The 17,132-nt window shown below is 40.1% G+C and overlaps 1 protein-coding gene across 6 annotated transcripts in view; it reads left to right on the forward strand.

Moving 5' to 3' along the window:
* Positions 1–16,940, forward strand: part of ATP10D (ATPase phospholipid transporting 10D (putative)) — a 113,027-nt gene extending 96,087 nt beyond the window's left edge. For 5 of the 6 annotated variants that reach the window (XR_016228876.1, XR_016228877.1, XM_089325375.1 and 2 more), the window contains 4 exons: positions 2,639–2,719; positions 3,881–3,985; positions 10,370–10,557; positions 15,224–16,940. Coding sequence is in view for 4 of the 6 variants with exons in the window: in XM_089325375.1 (XP_089181501.1) it covers positions 2,639–2,719; positions 3,881–3,985; positions 10,370–10,557; positions 15,224–15,554 (705 nt within the window). In the remaining 2 variants the exon portion in view is untranslated. The remainder of the gene's footprint in view (positions 1–2,638; positions 2,720–3,880; positions 3,986–10,369; positions 10,558–15,223) is intronic. The other variant, XM_089325376.1, reaches the window with a different exon arrangement.
* Positions 16,941–17,132: the final 192 nt, after the last annotated feature.

Genomic DNA, 17,132 nt, shown 5'->3' on the forward strand with positions numbered 1-17,132 from the left:
GAATTACAGACTCTCCTCTGATGGGACGAGTCTGGAAGGCTACACTCTGAGGCTTTCCTTCCAAGAAGGAATCCCCTGTCACCTCTCTCTCTCTCTCCACCCACAATCTTGTTTTATGGCTTTGACTTCATGTGCAGACTTCGCCTTTCAGTTTCTAGTAGATCCTATGAGTTAATCCGTTCAACCTCTCACTGACCTTGACCTTGACCTTGACCAATCTCTTTCCTTCTTTAAGTACTCTCCCTCATGTGACAATGAGAAAATTGTACCTTTTATTAGTTTAATTTTTTTTTTACACTATAGGAAAGGCAGGAAGAGTCAGAGAATCTTCCATCCACAGGTTTACTCCCTAAATGCCCAAAACATCCAGGGTGGGCCAGGCCAAAGCCAGGAGTCTGGAATTCAATGTTGGTCTCCCACATGGGTGTTAGGGACCCAGGCACTTGGGTGATCACCTGCTGCCTCCCTCCTCGCGACCACAGTACCAGATGCCCACCTTGAGAAATAATGCTTTTCACCTTTTCACCTTAGGTTTAGGAAACAACCTTATGAAGTTATATTTTGACTTAGTCTCCAGTTGTTGTCTCTTGTCTAGTGGCTTTTTGGTTGCCACTTCCGCCACTGGATGGTGCTTCTACTTAGATTTTGTGGACACTGGAATGAAGGGAGACAAGGAGAATCTATCCAGTTCCAATGAGGAAATAGTAAAAGGAAAAACAGGGAAAAGTAGACTGGAAACAGTGAATCTTCCTTGATTTTTTCCAGGAGACAAAGAGACAAAAAGATAGATGTAAAAATTCCCATGGGGCCAGTGCTGTGGTGTGGTGGGTAAAAGCTGTCGCCTACACTGCCGGCATCCCACTTGGGCTCTGGTTTGAGTCCCATCTGCTCCTGTTCTGATCCAGCTCTCTGCTAAGGCCTGGGAAGGCAGTGGAGGATGGCTTGGGTTCTTGGGCCCCTGCACCTGCATAGAGACCAGGAAGAAGCTCCTGGCTTCGGATTGGCCCAGCTCCCATCATTGCAGCCATTTGAGGAGTGAACCAGCAGATGGAAGACCCCTCTCTCTGTCTGCCTTGGCCTCTCTGTGGCTCTGCCTTTCAAATAAATAAATCTTTAAAATAAACAAGCATAATCTTTTGAAAAATAGAAGAATGTATATGGAGAATCTGTATATTTATAAAGCCCTGCTCTTTAGGAGACAGTAAGACATTTTCTTTTTTTTTTTTTTATCTTTTATTTAATGAATATAAATTTCCAAAGTACGACTTATGGATTACAATGGCTTCCCCCCCATACCGACATTTTCAAGGACATTTCAACCTCTGTTTGCGTTTGGAAGAAAACAAGACCAAGAAGAACATGTTAAGCAAAGACAAGACTAGCTCAGGGCTATGATAAATGTGTTTCCATTTTTGTCCATGGCAGCCCTTGCCTAACACGCTTTCCTCTGGGTCAGAATGCAGCTCTGAATCCTTCACACCCATCACCAGACAATCCGAGCTGGCTCCTAGTTAAAAATTCTTTTTCAAAAACTGAACTAGTTTCTGTACTTCCTCTTTCTTCCTGCTAGCTCTGGGTAGGAAGCAGCTTAGCAAATCGAAAGTTATACAAGAATAGTTTATCAACCTGGTAAACATGTGTTAAGTACCTGCTATTGAGCCTGGCACTGTTTTAATCACTTGATCAGGGTCAAAGTCCCAAACTATGAAGCATGCTTTCCACTGAAATGACCCGAAAAATCTTTAAGTAAATAAATAAGGTTACTTGTGATTGTAATGAAAGACTTGGAAAGATAGCAGGGTTGCAAGTGATTAAGTAGGCACAACTTTTAGATTGTTCTAGTGTTTGCTATGAAGATGTAATATTTGAGCCAGGATGTGGATTGCTAGGAACTAACAAGGAGGGAGGTCGTTGCGAAGAAATCCTGGAAGACAGAATAGCATACGTGAGTCCCAAGGAAAGAATGTATTTGTCATGTTCAAGGGAAAGAATAAAGCTCCCTGTTACGGGATCACAAAATAAGTGACCCTGGAGACCTAGTTAGCAGGCAGACAATGCAGGGCCTTGTAAGTCATAGGGAAGACTTGAAGTTATGTTGGAAATGCAGTGGGAAGTCATTGAATGGAATGGAAGGAGTCAGTCTGATTAATCAGGAAGATGTCATGATCTGATTTACACTTTTCCAAACCCATCTGGCTGGTATGGGGAGGTTGGATGGAGGGTAGAAGAAAGAGGGCAGTTGGATGATGAGCCAATTATCCATAGAGAGTTGACAGCCTACTGGAATGAAGCAGAGAAGTGGATAGATTTGGAGTACCTTCTGATAAATAGGAAATGAAAAGTTAATGCAGCTAGCCCTATGTTAGGTGGATTTAAAATTCAACCTGAATTGAATGAGAGTTCCTGCAAGAATTTTTTTTTTTTTACCAGATTCACCTATGAGCTTATCTCATTCAACTACCCTCATTCTTTCACCATCATTGACAAATCATACTTTTTGCTTTTATGAGTGAGATAATGAAGGCATTGAGTTTTCTCACAGAGAACCAAAGTGCTTATTGGCTTGTGTTGTTCCTTGACTTGCTTTGACCCTTGTTACGTTAACCTTAGTCCCTCCCCAATATTTGTTTCATTCCAGGCATATTTACCCCTCACCTTCTGGATAACCTTGTTGGATGCCTTTTACCAAAGCCTGGTCTGCTTCTTTGTGCCTTATTTTGTGAGTCCTTGTTCACTTGTATATTTGTTATTAATGAATCAATGATGCTTCTGTGTATTCTGCCACAAATATTATCTTAAAAGGATAGATTGCTCGTATAATCAGGTTGATTATTAACTGACTAAAGTATAATGCTTTTGAAAAATATGTTAGGCAATGGATTAAATTTGGGAAGAAGTGCCTAGTGCAGCCCTCTTAGGTCTCTGTACTACTTAATATCTTTTGTCAATAACTTGAATAAAACTGAAATTCTGTATATATAATTAGATCACTCAAAACCAGAGAGGCAAAGTCAGAATATGAAAGCTCTTATTATGAGTGCTGTGCTAATTCTACCAGATGACATTCATAGTATTAAGTTCCTATAAATAGTCTCTCCAGAACTAAGTTTGCTTCACAGGTAAATAATGGAAGAAATGTTGCTAAGCAAAGAATGCATAAAATTAATTTTTAAATGTAAACTGGCATGAAGCAGCATCGTGTAGCTGCCCATCCAATATAACTGCCCAGAAGAAAACACGAACTTAGTCATGGATGGTGTAATAGAAGTTTATTGTTAAGAATGAAAAATGAAAATGTTTTCATGAAAAATGTTTTCATTTTTTTATTCAAATAAAATTATTTGAATTAGCCTGCATGACATAGTCCAGCTACACTGTACTCCAATGGAAACACAGACAAAGTGATCTAGAGTTTATTTAGTAAAGAATGCAGAGGATGGTGAAAGATCATAAAATTGTGCCTACTGGGGAACGATTTAAGAATGTGAAGACGTGTGCAGAAGAGGAGGGGATATTTACCTGGGAGAGCAATCAGCGTAGGGGAGCTACAATAGCTGCTTTGAAGGCTTGCAGCTCTGTTGAGTAGAGACATTTGAAATTTCTCTGTGCCTTCAAGGGCTGTAAGTGTGAGTGAAAGATTGCAGGAAGGTGATTATGATTTGGAATAAGGGGAATTCTACCTGAAAAGTGCAAACGTATCTGGCCCGTGTGGGAGAGAATCAGAATCTCTTCTCTGGAAATGTTCTTGTCTATCCAAAAGGGTGGTTCGATAGGAACATTGGAGGAAGGACCCCAGCCTCAGCAGGGCTGCTGATCAAGTGGTGTTGCACTGCCCAGTGTGTGCAAGTCTCTGAAATCACTTATTCTTGTCTCTCTGTAGACCTACCAGGGCTCAGACATTGACATTTTTACCTTTGGAAACCCCCTGAACACAGCTGCTCTGCTCATCATACTGCTCCACCTGGTCATTGAAAGCAAGAGTTTGGTGAGTGCTTTTCCTGCCTGTGCAGCAGCCTGAAGCTCTTTATGCTCCGGGACACACCGTCTATGAGCAGTGTCCTTGCTAAACCCTTCATGCCTGGAAGATAGGAGATAATGACTCCATGGAGAAGAGCGGTCACAGCCACTGTGGGTGGCCGTGGGGTACCATTATGCTGAGGCTGATGTGTGGCCAGGGAAGTGGAAAGCACCTGCCTGGTCCCCTTGGTGCTATCAGGGTGGATGGTTCATGGAAGCGGGAGTCAGACTGGAGAAATCGTTGTGCTTTGATGGCCAGCCACATTCAACACTAAGCTGATACCTTTCAACTAAAGTGAAAAAAAAGTGTCACAATCCTGGCATACTGAATTTGTTAAGTGATAATTTTATCGTAATAACAAAGAAAAGTATTTTCCTTTATTTAGGCAAACCCTTCAGTGATTTCCCATTGTATTTAGAATGAAATCTGAAAGCCCTAAGCCCATAAGGTCTCATTTTAATACCATTACTTCTGTCTCCAGCCTCATTTCCACTTGCCCAGGGGCTGGAATCATGTGTGTTTTTTTTTTTTTTTTTAAGATCTTTATTTATTTGAGAGGTAGAGTTAGAGAGAGACAGAGACAGAGACAGAAAGAAAGGTCTTTATCAGCTGGTTCACTCATCAAATAGCTGCAGCTGTTGGATCTTGGCCAATCTGAAGCCAGGAGCCAGGAGCTACCTCTGGATCTTCCACCTGGATGCAAGGGCCCAAGCGCTTGGGCCATCTTCCACTGCTTTCCCAGGCCATAGCAGAGAACTGGATTGGAAGAGGAACAGCCGGGATTAGAAGCAGAGCACATATGGGATGCTGGTGCTGCAGGCAGAGGATTAATCTACTGCCCCACAGTGCTGGCCTCCTTTGTTTACGTTTTTTTAAAGATTCATTTATTTATTTATTTGAAAGGCAGTTTTACAGAGAGGCAGAGGCAGAGGCAGAGAGAAGAGGGTCCTCCATCTGCTGGCCCACTCCCTAATTGGCCACAACGGCTAGAGCTGTGCTGATCGAAGCCAAGAGCCAGGAGCCTCCTGCAGTCTCCCACGCGGGTGCAGGGGCCCAAGGACTTGGGCCATCTTCTACTGCTTTCCCAGGCCATAGCAGAGAGCTGGACCGGAGGTGGAGCAGCCGGGACATGAACCGGTGACCATATGGGATGCTGGCACTGCAGGTGGCAGCTTTACCTGTTATGCCACAGCACCAGCCCCCTAACTCTATGTTAAATAAAGAGTTTAATAGTATGAAGGAAAACAAACAAACAAAAAAACCCTCTCCTTTGACAGTGAAGACAAGAGAAGCTTAAGACTTCCCATCTCGAAGTGTCAAGTTCACTTCTACAGATTTTGTGTTAGATGCTCTATAGTTCTCACAGGGAGAACATGTGGTATTTGTCACTTTGGGACTGGCTTATTTCCCTAAGTATGATGTTTTCCAAATGCATCCATTTTGTTGGAAATGACCAGATTTCTCTTTTGATGATATTGATTCTTCCAGTACATGAACATGGAAGATTTTTCCATTTTTTTGGTATCTTCTTATATTTCTTTAATGTTTTATAATTCTCATCATAGAGATCTTTAATGTCTTTGGTTAAATTTATTACAAAGTATTTAATTTTTTCACAGCTATAGTGAATGGGATTGATCTTAGAAGCTCAATCTCAGCCTTGGCATTATCTGTGTATACAAAGGCTGTTGATTTTTATGTATTGATTTTATATCCTGCTCTTTACCAAACTCTTCTATGAGTTCCAACAGTCTCTTGGTGGAGTCTTTTGGATCCCCTATTTATAGAATCATGTCATCTGCAAATAGGATAGTTTGACTTCCTCCTTCCCAATTTGTATCACTTAAATTTCTTTTTCTTGCCCAATGGCTCTGGCTAAAACTTTCAGGATTATGTTGAATAGCAATGGTAAGAGTGAGCATCCTTGTCCAATACAGATCTCAGTGGGAATGCTCCCAACTTTTCCCCATTTAATAGGGCGCTGTCCATGGGCTTGTCATAAATTGCCTTGATTGTGTTGAGGAATGTTCTTTCTGTACCCAATTTGCTCAGTTTTCATCATGAAAGGGTGTTGTATTTTTTTAAATGGTTTCTCTGCATCTATGAGATAAGGGATAATCATATGGGTTTTTTCCTGCAGTTTGTTAATGTGGGGTATCACATTGATTGATTTGTGAATGTTGAACCATGCCTGCATACCAGGGATAAATTCCACTTGGTCTGGGTGGATGATCTTTCTGATGTGTTGTTGGATTCAACTGGCCAGAATCTTGTTGAGGATTTTTGTGTCTGTGTTCATCAGGGTAATTGGTCCGTAATTCTCTTTCTCTGTTGCGTCTTTTTTAGGTTTAGGAATTAAGGTGATGCTGGCTTCATAGAATTTGGGAGAAGTCCCTCCCTTTCAATTGTTTTGAATAACCTGATTACTGGAATTAGTTCTTTAAATGTCTGGTAGAAATCAGCAATGAAGCCATCTGGTCCTGGGCTTTTCTTTTTTGGAGAGTCTTTATTACTCATTCAGTTTCCATTTTGGTTATGGGTCTGTATAGGTTTTCTGTGCCTTTATGCTCTATTTAGGTAGGTTATATGTGTCCAGGAACCTATCCATTTCTTCTAGGTTTCCCAATTTGTTGGCATACAGCTCTTTTAGTAATTTCTATTCTTTTTATTTTTGTGGTGTCTGTTGTTACTTTTCCTTTTTCATCTCTAATTTTATTGATTTGGGTCTTCCTCCCCCACCTTTGGTTAATTGGGCCAGAAATATGTCAATTTTATTTATTTTTTCAAAAAGCTAGCTCTTTGTTTTGCTGATCTTTTGCATTTTTTTTTTAATTTTTTTCTTTACTTTTAATTATTTCTTTGCTCCCACTAGTTTTAGGATTGGTTTTTCTGTTTTTCTAGAACCTTGAGATGCATTGATAGCTCATTTATTAGGTGCCTTTCCAATTTCTTGATGTAGGCACCTATTGCTATAAACTTTCCTCTTAACACTGCTTTTGCTATATCTCATAAGTTTTTTTTTTTTTAATTTGACAGGCAGAGTTAGACAGTGAGAGAGAGAGAGAGAGAGAGAGAGAGAGAGAGAGAAAGGTCTTCCTTCTGTTGGTTCACCCCCCAAATGGCCGCTACTGCCGTCGCGCTGTGCACATCCAAAGCCAGGAGCAGGAGCTTTGTCCTGGTCTCACATGAACCTGCAGGAGCCCAAGCACTTGGGCCATCCTCCACTACCTTCCCAAGCCACAGCAGAGAGCTGGACTGGAAGAGGAGCAATCAGGATTAGAACCCAGTGCCCATATGGGATGCCAGCGCCGCAGGTGAAGGATTAACCAAGTGAGCACGGCGCTGGCCCCATAAGTTTTGATATGTTGTATTATCACCTTCATTTGTTTCCAGAAATTTTTTTGGTTTCTCTTTTGATTTCTTCTGTGACCCACTGTTCATTCAGGAGCATGTTGTTCAGTCTCCATGTGTTTGCGTATGATCGAAGGATTCCTGAGTTCCTGATTTCCAGCTTCATTCCATTGTAATCCAAAAAGATGCATGGTATGATTTCTATTTTTTTGAATTTGCTGAGACTTGCTTTTTGGCCTAGCATGTGGTCAATCCTAGAGAAAGTTCCATGTACCAGTGAGAAGAATGTGTATTCTGCAACTATAGAATGAAAAGTTCTGTAGGTATCTGTTATGTCCATTTGGTCTATAGTGTTGATTAACTCTGCTGTTTCCTTGCTGTGCTGAGTTTCTGAATGGTTGATCTGTCCATTGCTGAAAATAGAGTATTGAAGTCCCCCATTATTACTATTGTATTGGAGTCCATGTCTCCCGTTAGCTCTATTAACATTTCTTTTAAATACCCAAGTGCTCTGTCATTAGGTGCATATACATTTATAATAGTTCCATCTTCCTGTTGAATTGATCCCTTAATCATTACATAGTGTCCTTTTTTGTCTCTCTTAACAGTTTTTGTGTTAAAGACTATTTTGTCTGTTGTCAGGATGGCTACAGCAGCTCTTTTTTTGTTTCTGTTGGCATGGGATATCTTTTTCCATCCCTTCACTTTCAGTCTGCATGCAAAATTGTTGGTGAGATGTGTTTCTTGTAGACAGCTAATAGATGGGTTTTGTTTTTTAATCCACTCAGCCAGTCTGTGTCTTTTAACTGGAGAGTTGAGGTCATTTACTATTGATAAGAACTGACTTTGCCCTGCCATTTTTCCATAAATGTTCCTATTTTTACTTTGAATTCCTTTTGAACTTTTTCTGGGAGATTTTCTTCCTTTACCTTCATTTGTAGTGATGACCATGTTTCTGTTTTTCTTTGTGCAGCACATCCTTAGCATGTAGGGCTGGATGGGTGGTGACAAATTCTTTCAATTTTTGTTTGTTATGGAAGGTTTCTTGATTTTAACTTTTTTCAAAATTTTATTTAAAGTACACAAATTTCATGTATCATGTGTACAGATTTAGGTACATAGTGGTACTTCTCACCCTAGACCTCCTCCTGCCCATACTTCCACCCTTTCCTTCCTTTCCTATTCCCTCTCTTAATTTTTACAGTGATCTACTTCCAGTTTATGCATATAAGATTAACCTACACTCAGTAAAGAGTTCAACAAATAGTAAGAAGAAAAATACATTGCTCTTAACAGTACAAACAAGGGCTGTAAAGAATCATCAAAGATCAATATGTCAATTTCACTCCTATACATGACATTTTTGATACTCTGTTAGTTCCACAGGTCAGGAAAAGCATGATATTTGTCTTTTTGGGATTGGCTCATTTCACTAAGTATAATGGTTTCCAGTTGTATCCATTTTGTTGCAAAAGACAGGATTTCATTTTTTTTATGGCTGAGTAGTATGTATCAATTTATGTAAAGAAGTGAACTCTCTAGAATCATTATCTAATTTTCCAAAAGCACATCTTCAGAGAAAAAAGGACAGTAGGGCTCAAATAGATGGAAGAACATTTAAGAAAAGAAGTCAGCTTTAGAGGTATGATGATCTTAAGGATTTAGCTAACATTTTCTCAGCAGTTTTTACATTTTACAAAAAATAAGTACTCTTTGTGACTTATGATGATACCTGACTTGGGAAAATACTTTGCAGGATTAGGAAGGAAAAGAAGAAAATTAGATCTTGCTAGAAAATTAAAGCACTATCTCTTCCCTTCTCTTTGTCTCTCCTTTCTCTATAACTGCCTTTCAAATGAAATTTTTAAAAGAAAATTATAGCTCTAGAAAATAAAGAATAGTAACAAAAGCAGTTTTCCTGAAAAGCACTATATATTCCACCAATATAAACAGACTTTGATTTTTAAGGTGATACTATACGCTGAATTAAATAACACTAAATACTACATACGTCTTTTTATACTTCTGATAATGTAAAAGAGGAAGCAATGATGTTTTATCATAGTAACTGGAAAATTTCACTTTATAATAAAGCAGATCAAATCCCAGACTTAGGACCATTAGAACATAATGCTAATATTACATTTCAAGTGGTGAGCTACTCTTCTTTTGAAAGGAAGTTACTTAGTTAAATAGCCAATTTAAAGAAAAATGTTGAGATAATTATTGGAACAGGATCTAAAGGTGGCTGGGTTATGATATAACACAGCAACAGTTGCATCTTGCTCATCTATAGTTGGCTGATGTTCCAAACAGTATCTCTAGAAGCAATTGTCCTCTGAAGGGTGGCTCAGTGACCCACTGCATCTTATAGCTGTACTATCTGGAATTGTCCCCAAAAAAGGAACATTACAGTCCTCACAGAAGGAAAGGAAATAGCATGGAAAATTGCACACCAATTCTTACATCTTCTAATTGAAAATTTTGCATCTTTCTTATGCACATTTCATTGACCAAAATAGGGCATATGGCCAACGTTAATTTCAAAGAATAGTGAAGTACAATCCATCCAAATGCTCACTTGGGGAAAAGAATGAGAATATTGGTGAACAACCATGCGGTTTATCACCTAGGTGGATGGCTAAAATTTCAAGATCATTGGATTAAGGTAGTATCTTAATGAAGAAACAGCATATTATGTGACTATATAAAAAATAGGGAGAATATCCAAATATCTCCTGGTACACAGACAGTATGGAATTAGTCAACATGATGACCTTTGTGCATTTGACTTCGTTTTACAAAATTCAAACAGTGATACAAGCCACTTGTGAAAGATGCTCTTCTCATCTCTTCAGTATGTTGTGTTTTGTGTGCTAGAATTTGTTACCACTCACCCAGGGCTGAGATGTATTCTCTCTTTAGTGGAGCAGATTTTGCCGGGCTGCCATGCCCTATGAGTGAGAGGATGTTCATTGCCCTCTTCTTCTTGTGTTTCAGACTTGGATCCACCTGCTGGTCATCGTTGGTAGCGTCCTGTCTTATTTTTTCTTCACCTTGGCTTTTGGAGCCATGTGTGTAACCTGCAACCCCCCCTCCAACCCTTACTGGATTATGCAGAAGCACATGCTGGACCCAGTGTTTTACTTGGTTTGTGTCCTCACAACCTGCATTGCTCTTCTGCCCAGGTATGTTTTATCGTCAGTGGAATCCTAGGCTTAGACTCCTTCAAGCAACTACTAAGAATGGATGGCAGACTCTACTGTTTTGGGTGGGCAAGTCAGTCTGGGTACCAATTAAAATATTGGTTCTAACTGGTTGACTAAAGAACAGAGGTGGCTTAAGCAGATGGAGAGGTTTAATTTTATCTCTTGAAAAAGTCTAATCTGGTTGGCATTTCACAGAGGTAGGTCAGTTTTGCTTCATGAGCTCATCCAAGGACCTAAATGCCTTCCTCTATGATTTCACTCTGCCATCTCCCAAGGGATGCTTCCCTTGTCTTGGTTCATTTGATGCTGCCACAGTTGAACACCACAGACTGAATCATTTATAGCATACATTTATTGGCTCACGGTTCTGGAAGCTGCGATCTCCAATAACTTAAAAATTAAGGCTTCAGCAAGTTTGGTGCCTCTGATTCCAAGACAGGGCCTTAAATATTGATCCCCACATGGTTGAAGGTGGAAGGGCAAAGAGGCAAAAGGAGCTGAACTTGCCTTCGTATGAGGACGTTAATCCAGCTCATGAGGGCAGAGCCCCCAACCTAATCATACCCTAAAGATCCCATCTCTGTATACTGTACAGTAGCAGTTATAACTTGCAACCTGGGTTTTGGAAGATGAATTTCCAACCACATCTGAACATCCCTCTTCTTAATGGGTGAAGATGGCTCAGCTTCAGCACAGCAACATCCCTGCTGTCCCCTGCCCAGAGAAAGGGGAAAGAGAGGAAGTGGGAGGCAAGACCTATTATTTTTGCTTTTTGTAATGGCAAGAGCCAGAAGTTGAACACATCCTTGCTCATATCCTACTTACCAGAGCCTAGCTATGCAGACTTTGAGTGGCTTAAATTTGGTCACAAAAGAAAGATGGGGAGGAGTAGTGAGGGACAGCCCACAGTTTCTACACATTCTGTAAATTCAGAGCCCTTTCCATAGCTTGCCCCCTTATCTCACCTGTATCCTTCCATGTTATTTTAACCTGACTTCTAATATTGTGTAAGAAAGAAATGGCTACGAAGAATGCCAGAGATTGTAGTCAAAGGTTTTTTACATTCTATAATAATTCTTTATAGTTATAGAAAATCGATTTAGTTTAAAGCACTAAACTAGTAATTATATCATTTTCACCATGATATGAGAGTCAAATGGTTCATCATTATTCTCTGACAGGGTTGAAAAACTGTGGTTAACAGCTCAAATCTAGCTCACTGCCTGGTTTTCTTCTTAGAGTTTAATTGGAACATAGCCAGGCTCATTTATTTACATATCATTGGAGCTGCTTTTGCACTGTAACGGCAGAGTTGAGTACTTATAACAGAGCTGCAAATATTGCTCCTTGGTCCTTTAGAGTAAAAGTTTGCCAGCTCTGATCCATAACACTATGGGGCAGCACAGGCACAAACCTTTTATCCGTGCTGGACGTCTTTTCTAGAAAGGCATAAAGAACCCAGCTTAGTCACTCTATGGTGATTATAGTTGTATAGTTAGCAATACTACTGATAAACCCAGATGTGGTTCTCACTGCCATTAGCAGCTTTCAGATTTCAAAATGAATTTGCAGAATTTCTGATGAAACAAAGTTATAATAGCTTTGAAAAATTCTGAACATTAACCATATAATTCTGTTGTTATAGTAGATTAACAAAATGGTTCCCTAAAATATACCCACAGCCTAATCCTTTGAAGCTATGTGACTTTATGCGGCTAAATAGGACTTTGTGTTTATGGGTCTTGAGATGGGGAGCTTATCTTGGATTGTCCTGGTGCTTCCTAAAATGCAGCCATCCATTTCCTTATAAGAAAGAGGCAGAGGGACAGAGGGAGAAGGTGCAGCGACCATGGAGGCAGGTTCATTAGCCACAACCAAGGAACACCAGCTGGAAGAAGCAGGGAGTAGACTCTCCCCAGAGCCTCAAGAAGGCGCATGGCCTTTAACACCTCGACTTTGGTACAGGTCAACTGATTTCCAGATTCTTGACTTCCAGAACTGTGGAAGAATAAATCTGTGTTGTTCTAGTACCAGGGGTTAAGGGGTCTTTTTCTTGCCAAGGGTCATTTGAATGTTTATAACCTCATTTGTGGGCCATACAAAGGATCAACTTAAAAATTAGCTTGCTGTAGATTTATTGCATTTAGAGTTCCACCTAAAGTTGTCTTGGTAGGGCCAGACCCGGTGATTTTGTGGGCCTTATATGGTCCACGGACCCGATGTCTCCCACCCCTGTAAGCCATCTAGTTGATGAGAACTTGTTATAGCTCCCACAGAAATCTCATGCAGTTTTGGTACCTGCAAGATGGATGCTGTTGTAACCAGTACCTACACACACAGCAGTGGTTTTGGAACTGGATGCTGATGGATTAGATGCTGTCAGAATTTTGAGGCACATGATAGAAAAATCCTAGACTTCCTCAGACAGCTGGGAGAAATAGACATTAAAGTTGCTGCTAGGGAAGCACCAGGAAAAAAAATGGAGAACATGGCAAACACAGGCTGGATCATCTTGGAGAATACATCCATCACCATAAACAGGGCGTTGCTGGAAGTGAGGTGTTACAGGCACTGCTGATGAGGATATAGCAGCAAATGAGGAACATGCATTGGAGGATACGAAGAAGGGGGATCTTAGCATCGAAGTGGCAGAATTGTGTTCTACAGTAATATGGAAGGCAGAATTTATGAACAATGAATTTGGGCACTTGAGGGGGTTTCTAAAAAAGTGCTGAAGGTGTGGCCTGGTTTGTCCTCATTGCTTATAGTAAAATGTGATAGGAGAGGGATGAATTGAGAGAAGAGCTGTTAAGCCAAGATGAACTAGGTTTAGGAAATTTTAACACTATCTACATTTCAAAAGTTATTATATTGACTGTTAGGAGAGTGCTATGCAAAGAAGGTCAAGAGTGTAACTGAGCAACTTCTTTGGTAGAGCTGAAGAGAGTAGGGGTGACCATGGGTGCCTCAGCCATCTCAGCAGCATTCAGGAAGAGAGATGAGAGTATGCAGGAAATACCTGTGGAGGGCTTTCTTGTCCAATGATATAAGTGACACACATGAGGTACTCAGAAGATTTTTGGGAATGTTATAGCAATAGATACACCCCAGCCTGGCTTGGAAGGGACAAGTCTGTGGAAATTTGCTACAGCAGCTTTATAACACTAATAAAAGTAGCATCTTAAAAACGGGGTTAACATTCTGCCTACGTTATATGCATTTTTTTTCAGTTTAATAACATTTTTTAACCTTTATTTTGTAAATATAAATTTCCAAAGTACAGTTTATGGATTACAATGGCTTTTCCCCCCCATAACTTCCCTCCCACTCGCACCCCTCCCATCTCCTGCTCCCTCTCCCATTCCATTCACATCAAGATTTATTTTCAATTATCTTATATACAGAAGATCAATTTAGTAGATATTAAGTAAAGATTTCATCAGTTTGCACCCACACAGAACATCAAGTGTAAAATACTGTTTGAGTACTAGTTACAGCATTAATTCACATTGGACAACACATTAAGGACAGAGATCCCACATGAGGAGTAAGTACACAGTGACTCCTGTTGTTGACTTAACAATTTGACACTCTTGTTTATGGCGTCAGTAATCACCCTAGGCTCCAGTCATGAGTTTCCAAGGCTATGGAAGCCTTTTGAGTTCACCAACTTCAATCTTATTTAGACAAGGTCATAGTCAAAGTGGAAGTTCTTTCCTCCCTTCAGAGAAAGGTACCTCCTTCTTTGATGGCCCGATCTTTCTACTGGGATCTCACTCACAGAGATCTTTCATTTAGGTTTGTTTTTTTTTTTTTTTTTTTTTTTTTTTTTTTTTTTTTTTTTTTTTTGCCAGAGTGTCTTGGCTTTCCATGCCTGAAATACTCTCATGGGCTTTTCAGCCAGATCCGCATGCCTTAAGGGCTGATTCTGAGGCCAGAGTGCTGTTTAGGACATCTACCATTCTATGAGTCTGCTGTGTATCCCACTTCCCATGTTGGATCATTCTCTCCCTTTTTTGTTCTATCAGTTAGTATTAGCAGACACTAGTCTTGTTTGTGTGATCCCTTTGACTCTTAGACCTATCAGTGTGATCAATTGTGAACTGAAATTGATCACTTGGATTAGTGAGATGGCATTGGTACATGCCACCTTGATGGGATTGAATTGGAATCCCCTGGCACATTTCTAACTCCACCATTTGTGGCAAGTCCGATTGAGCATGTCCCAAATTGTACATCTCCTCCCTCTCTTATTCCCACTCTTATATTTAACAGGGATCCCTTTTCAGTTAAATTTAAACACCTAAGAATTAATGTATGTTGATTACAGAGTTCAACCAATAGTATTAACTAGAACAAAAATAATTTAACCTAACATTCTGCCTCTGAGGTAGCAACTATTGATATATCTACTTTTACAGATTTTATTTTTTAATTTAGCAATCATTGATGATAGAACCTCTATTTTCTAATATTTTATAAATATTAATTTAATGTTTTTTCCCATTACCTTACTTTTATCCTTCACCTAGAAGCAAGGTGGCCACTGACCCCTTTCACTTTTTCTATTTGGTTAGTATAGTCTTGGTATGTTCCATAATGCATTGGAAGTGAGTGTAATTCTGTGACACTCTTGGTAACCTAGGTTTGCATACCGAGTTCTTCAGGGATCCCTGTTTCCATCTCCAATTCTGAGGGCTAAGCACTTGGACAAACTCACTCCAGAGGAGAGGACCAAAGCTCTCAAAGAGTGGAGAGGGGCTAGACGAATGGACCAAGGGACACCTGGGAGTGCTGACCAATCAGCTGGCAAGTCAGCAAGAACACCCACTTCTATCTCTTGCACCACATTGACATTGAAGACGGCAGTTTCTAGCACTGTTGAGCAAGGAAGCTTACCTGTATGTGAAACAGCAGTTGATGTAGGCTGCTCAGGAGCTAAGCCCTCCGAGACGGACCAAACCTCAAGATGCTGAGAAAGCAGGATACCTTCCCTGGAGTTGCAAGTTTTCTTTCAAGTTATGGAAATTTGAAGAAACCCCTCCACCAAACAGGAATGACTTGTGTTTTTGTAAAGGACGTGAGCATCTTATTGGGCTTGGAAAATTTAATTTGTTAAAGGGGGATGGGCGTTTCACCTGGACAGAGTTTAGGGAAGTAAAGTATGTAATTCAGAATCAAATGCTTTTATGGAACTTTTTGGATTTTGTAAAAGCATTTTAATTGTCTTAGACACGAGGACATTTTCAAAGGGATCCGTTTGAGATGTATTTATTTTACTGAGTGCACTCATATTCTTGGGAAAGGCATTAAATGAATTCAATGAATTTTCTTAAGAAAAAAGTCACTTTTAGATTGGTTAGGACACAGAGGAGATGTGCGTGTGGAGCAAGGTAAAGTGGTGAATTTACTGATAAATTCACAAGAACCTTTACAACATTTCTAAAGTAGGGTAATAATTGCACTGATTAAAGTAGCAATTAGTAATAGCTTTTAACTTCCCACGGGAAGATGCCATTGTCCTTCACTGAATAGGACAGGCCTGTGTGTCTGCTTGTTTCTGTCTTCCTGACTGGTGGAGCCTTCCCTGGAAAGGACAGGAGAGATGTGAGGGTTCTTCTGGTACAAGGAGCGTGTTCTCGGAGCTTCCAGTCAAGAGAAAACCTAAGAGGTCTGCCTCTGCAGATGCAATCAGCTGAACCTGGAGTTCATTTGGCAATTTTCTGTATCCTAAAATGGACAGTCTGATCAACTGAGAGCGCGGATTTCAAAATACTCTTCCTGAGGGCTCAGCATCTTCAGTACCAGGAAAGTGGCCGGTGTTAGAGTCTCCAAATCCTGAGAGAAGAATTGAGACTCATACAGGTTGGCCTCAGGTTTCTGTAAGCTTCTTAGACAACTTTGTTTCTAAGACATTGGAGGACAGGAACATCTACAGGTTTGCTGTTGTTGCAAATCATTTATGCTGGGTTTTAGCTGGGGGACAAAGAAACTGGTCTATACCGAGTAAGAAGGCTAGGTGCTATTACAACATTTTGTAATTTTGTTAAAGTTCTGTCTCTATTCACTGGAAGTGTGTCAGTCACTCATCTCCCAAGGTGCCTCCATGAATTTCCACGTGGATGTCGTTTGTCTACTTCAAGGTCTTGTTCATGACTATATTCTCAGGGCATAATCTTCTACTTGCTGTCTACTCTCCTGATAATCCTGGTAAGACGTTTTTAATAGCCTTCTGATACTGCAAACAGTCTTCTATATAGTCGTTTCTACAGCTTTCAAAATCCCACTTGACTAATGGAAGTTGCTTTCTGCTTCTTTATGATTTTTTAAAATAAACTGTTTATTAAATATGTATTGAAAAACTGTCATCATTCCTGTAAACACTGAATCCAACTGTAATTTGCACCAGAACTTAAAAGTCCCATGGCGTATCTTTTATCAAAATATTGTATTGGGAAATTTACTGCTGTTACGTCATATCTCCCTCAAAGCAACTGGCATTTATCCTGAGATCATCATCTGGTAAGTAGAGAGATTCATCTGTTAATAAAAAC

The sequence above is a fragment of the Oryctolagus cuniculus genome, chromosome 2 (assembly GCF_051225735.1).
Source record: "Oryctolagus cuniculus isolate XC-2025 breed Fujian yellow rabbit chromosome 2, ASM5122573v1, whole genome shotgun sequence".
NCBI lineage: Eukaryota > Metazoa > Chordata > Mammalia > Lagomorpha > Leporidae > Oryctolagus > Oryctolagus cuniculus.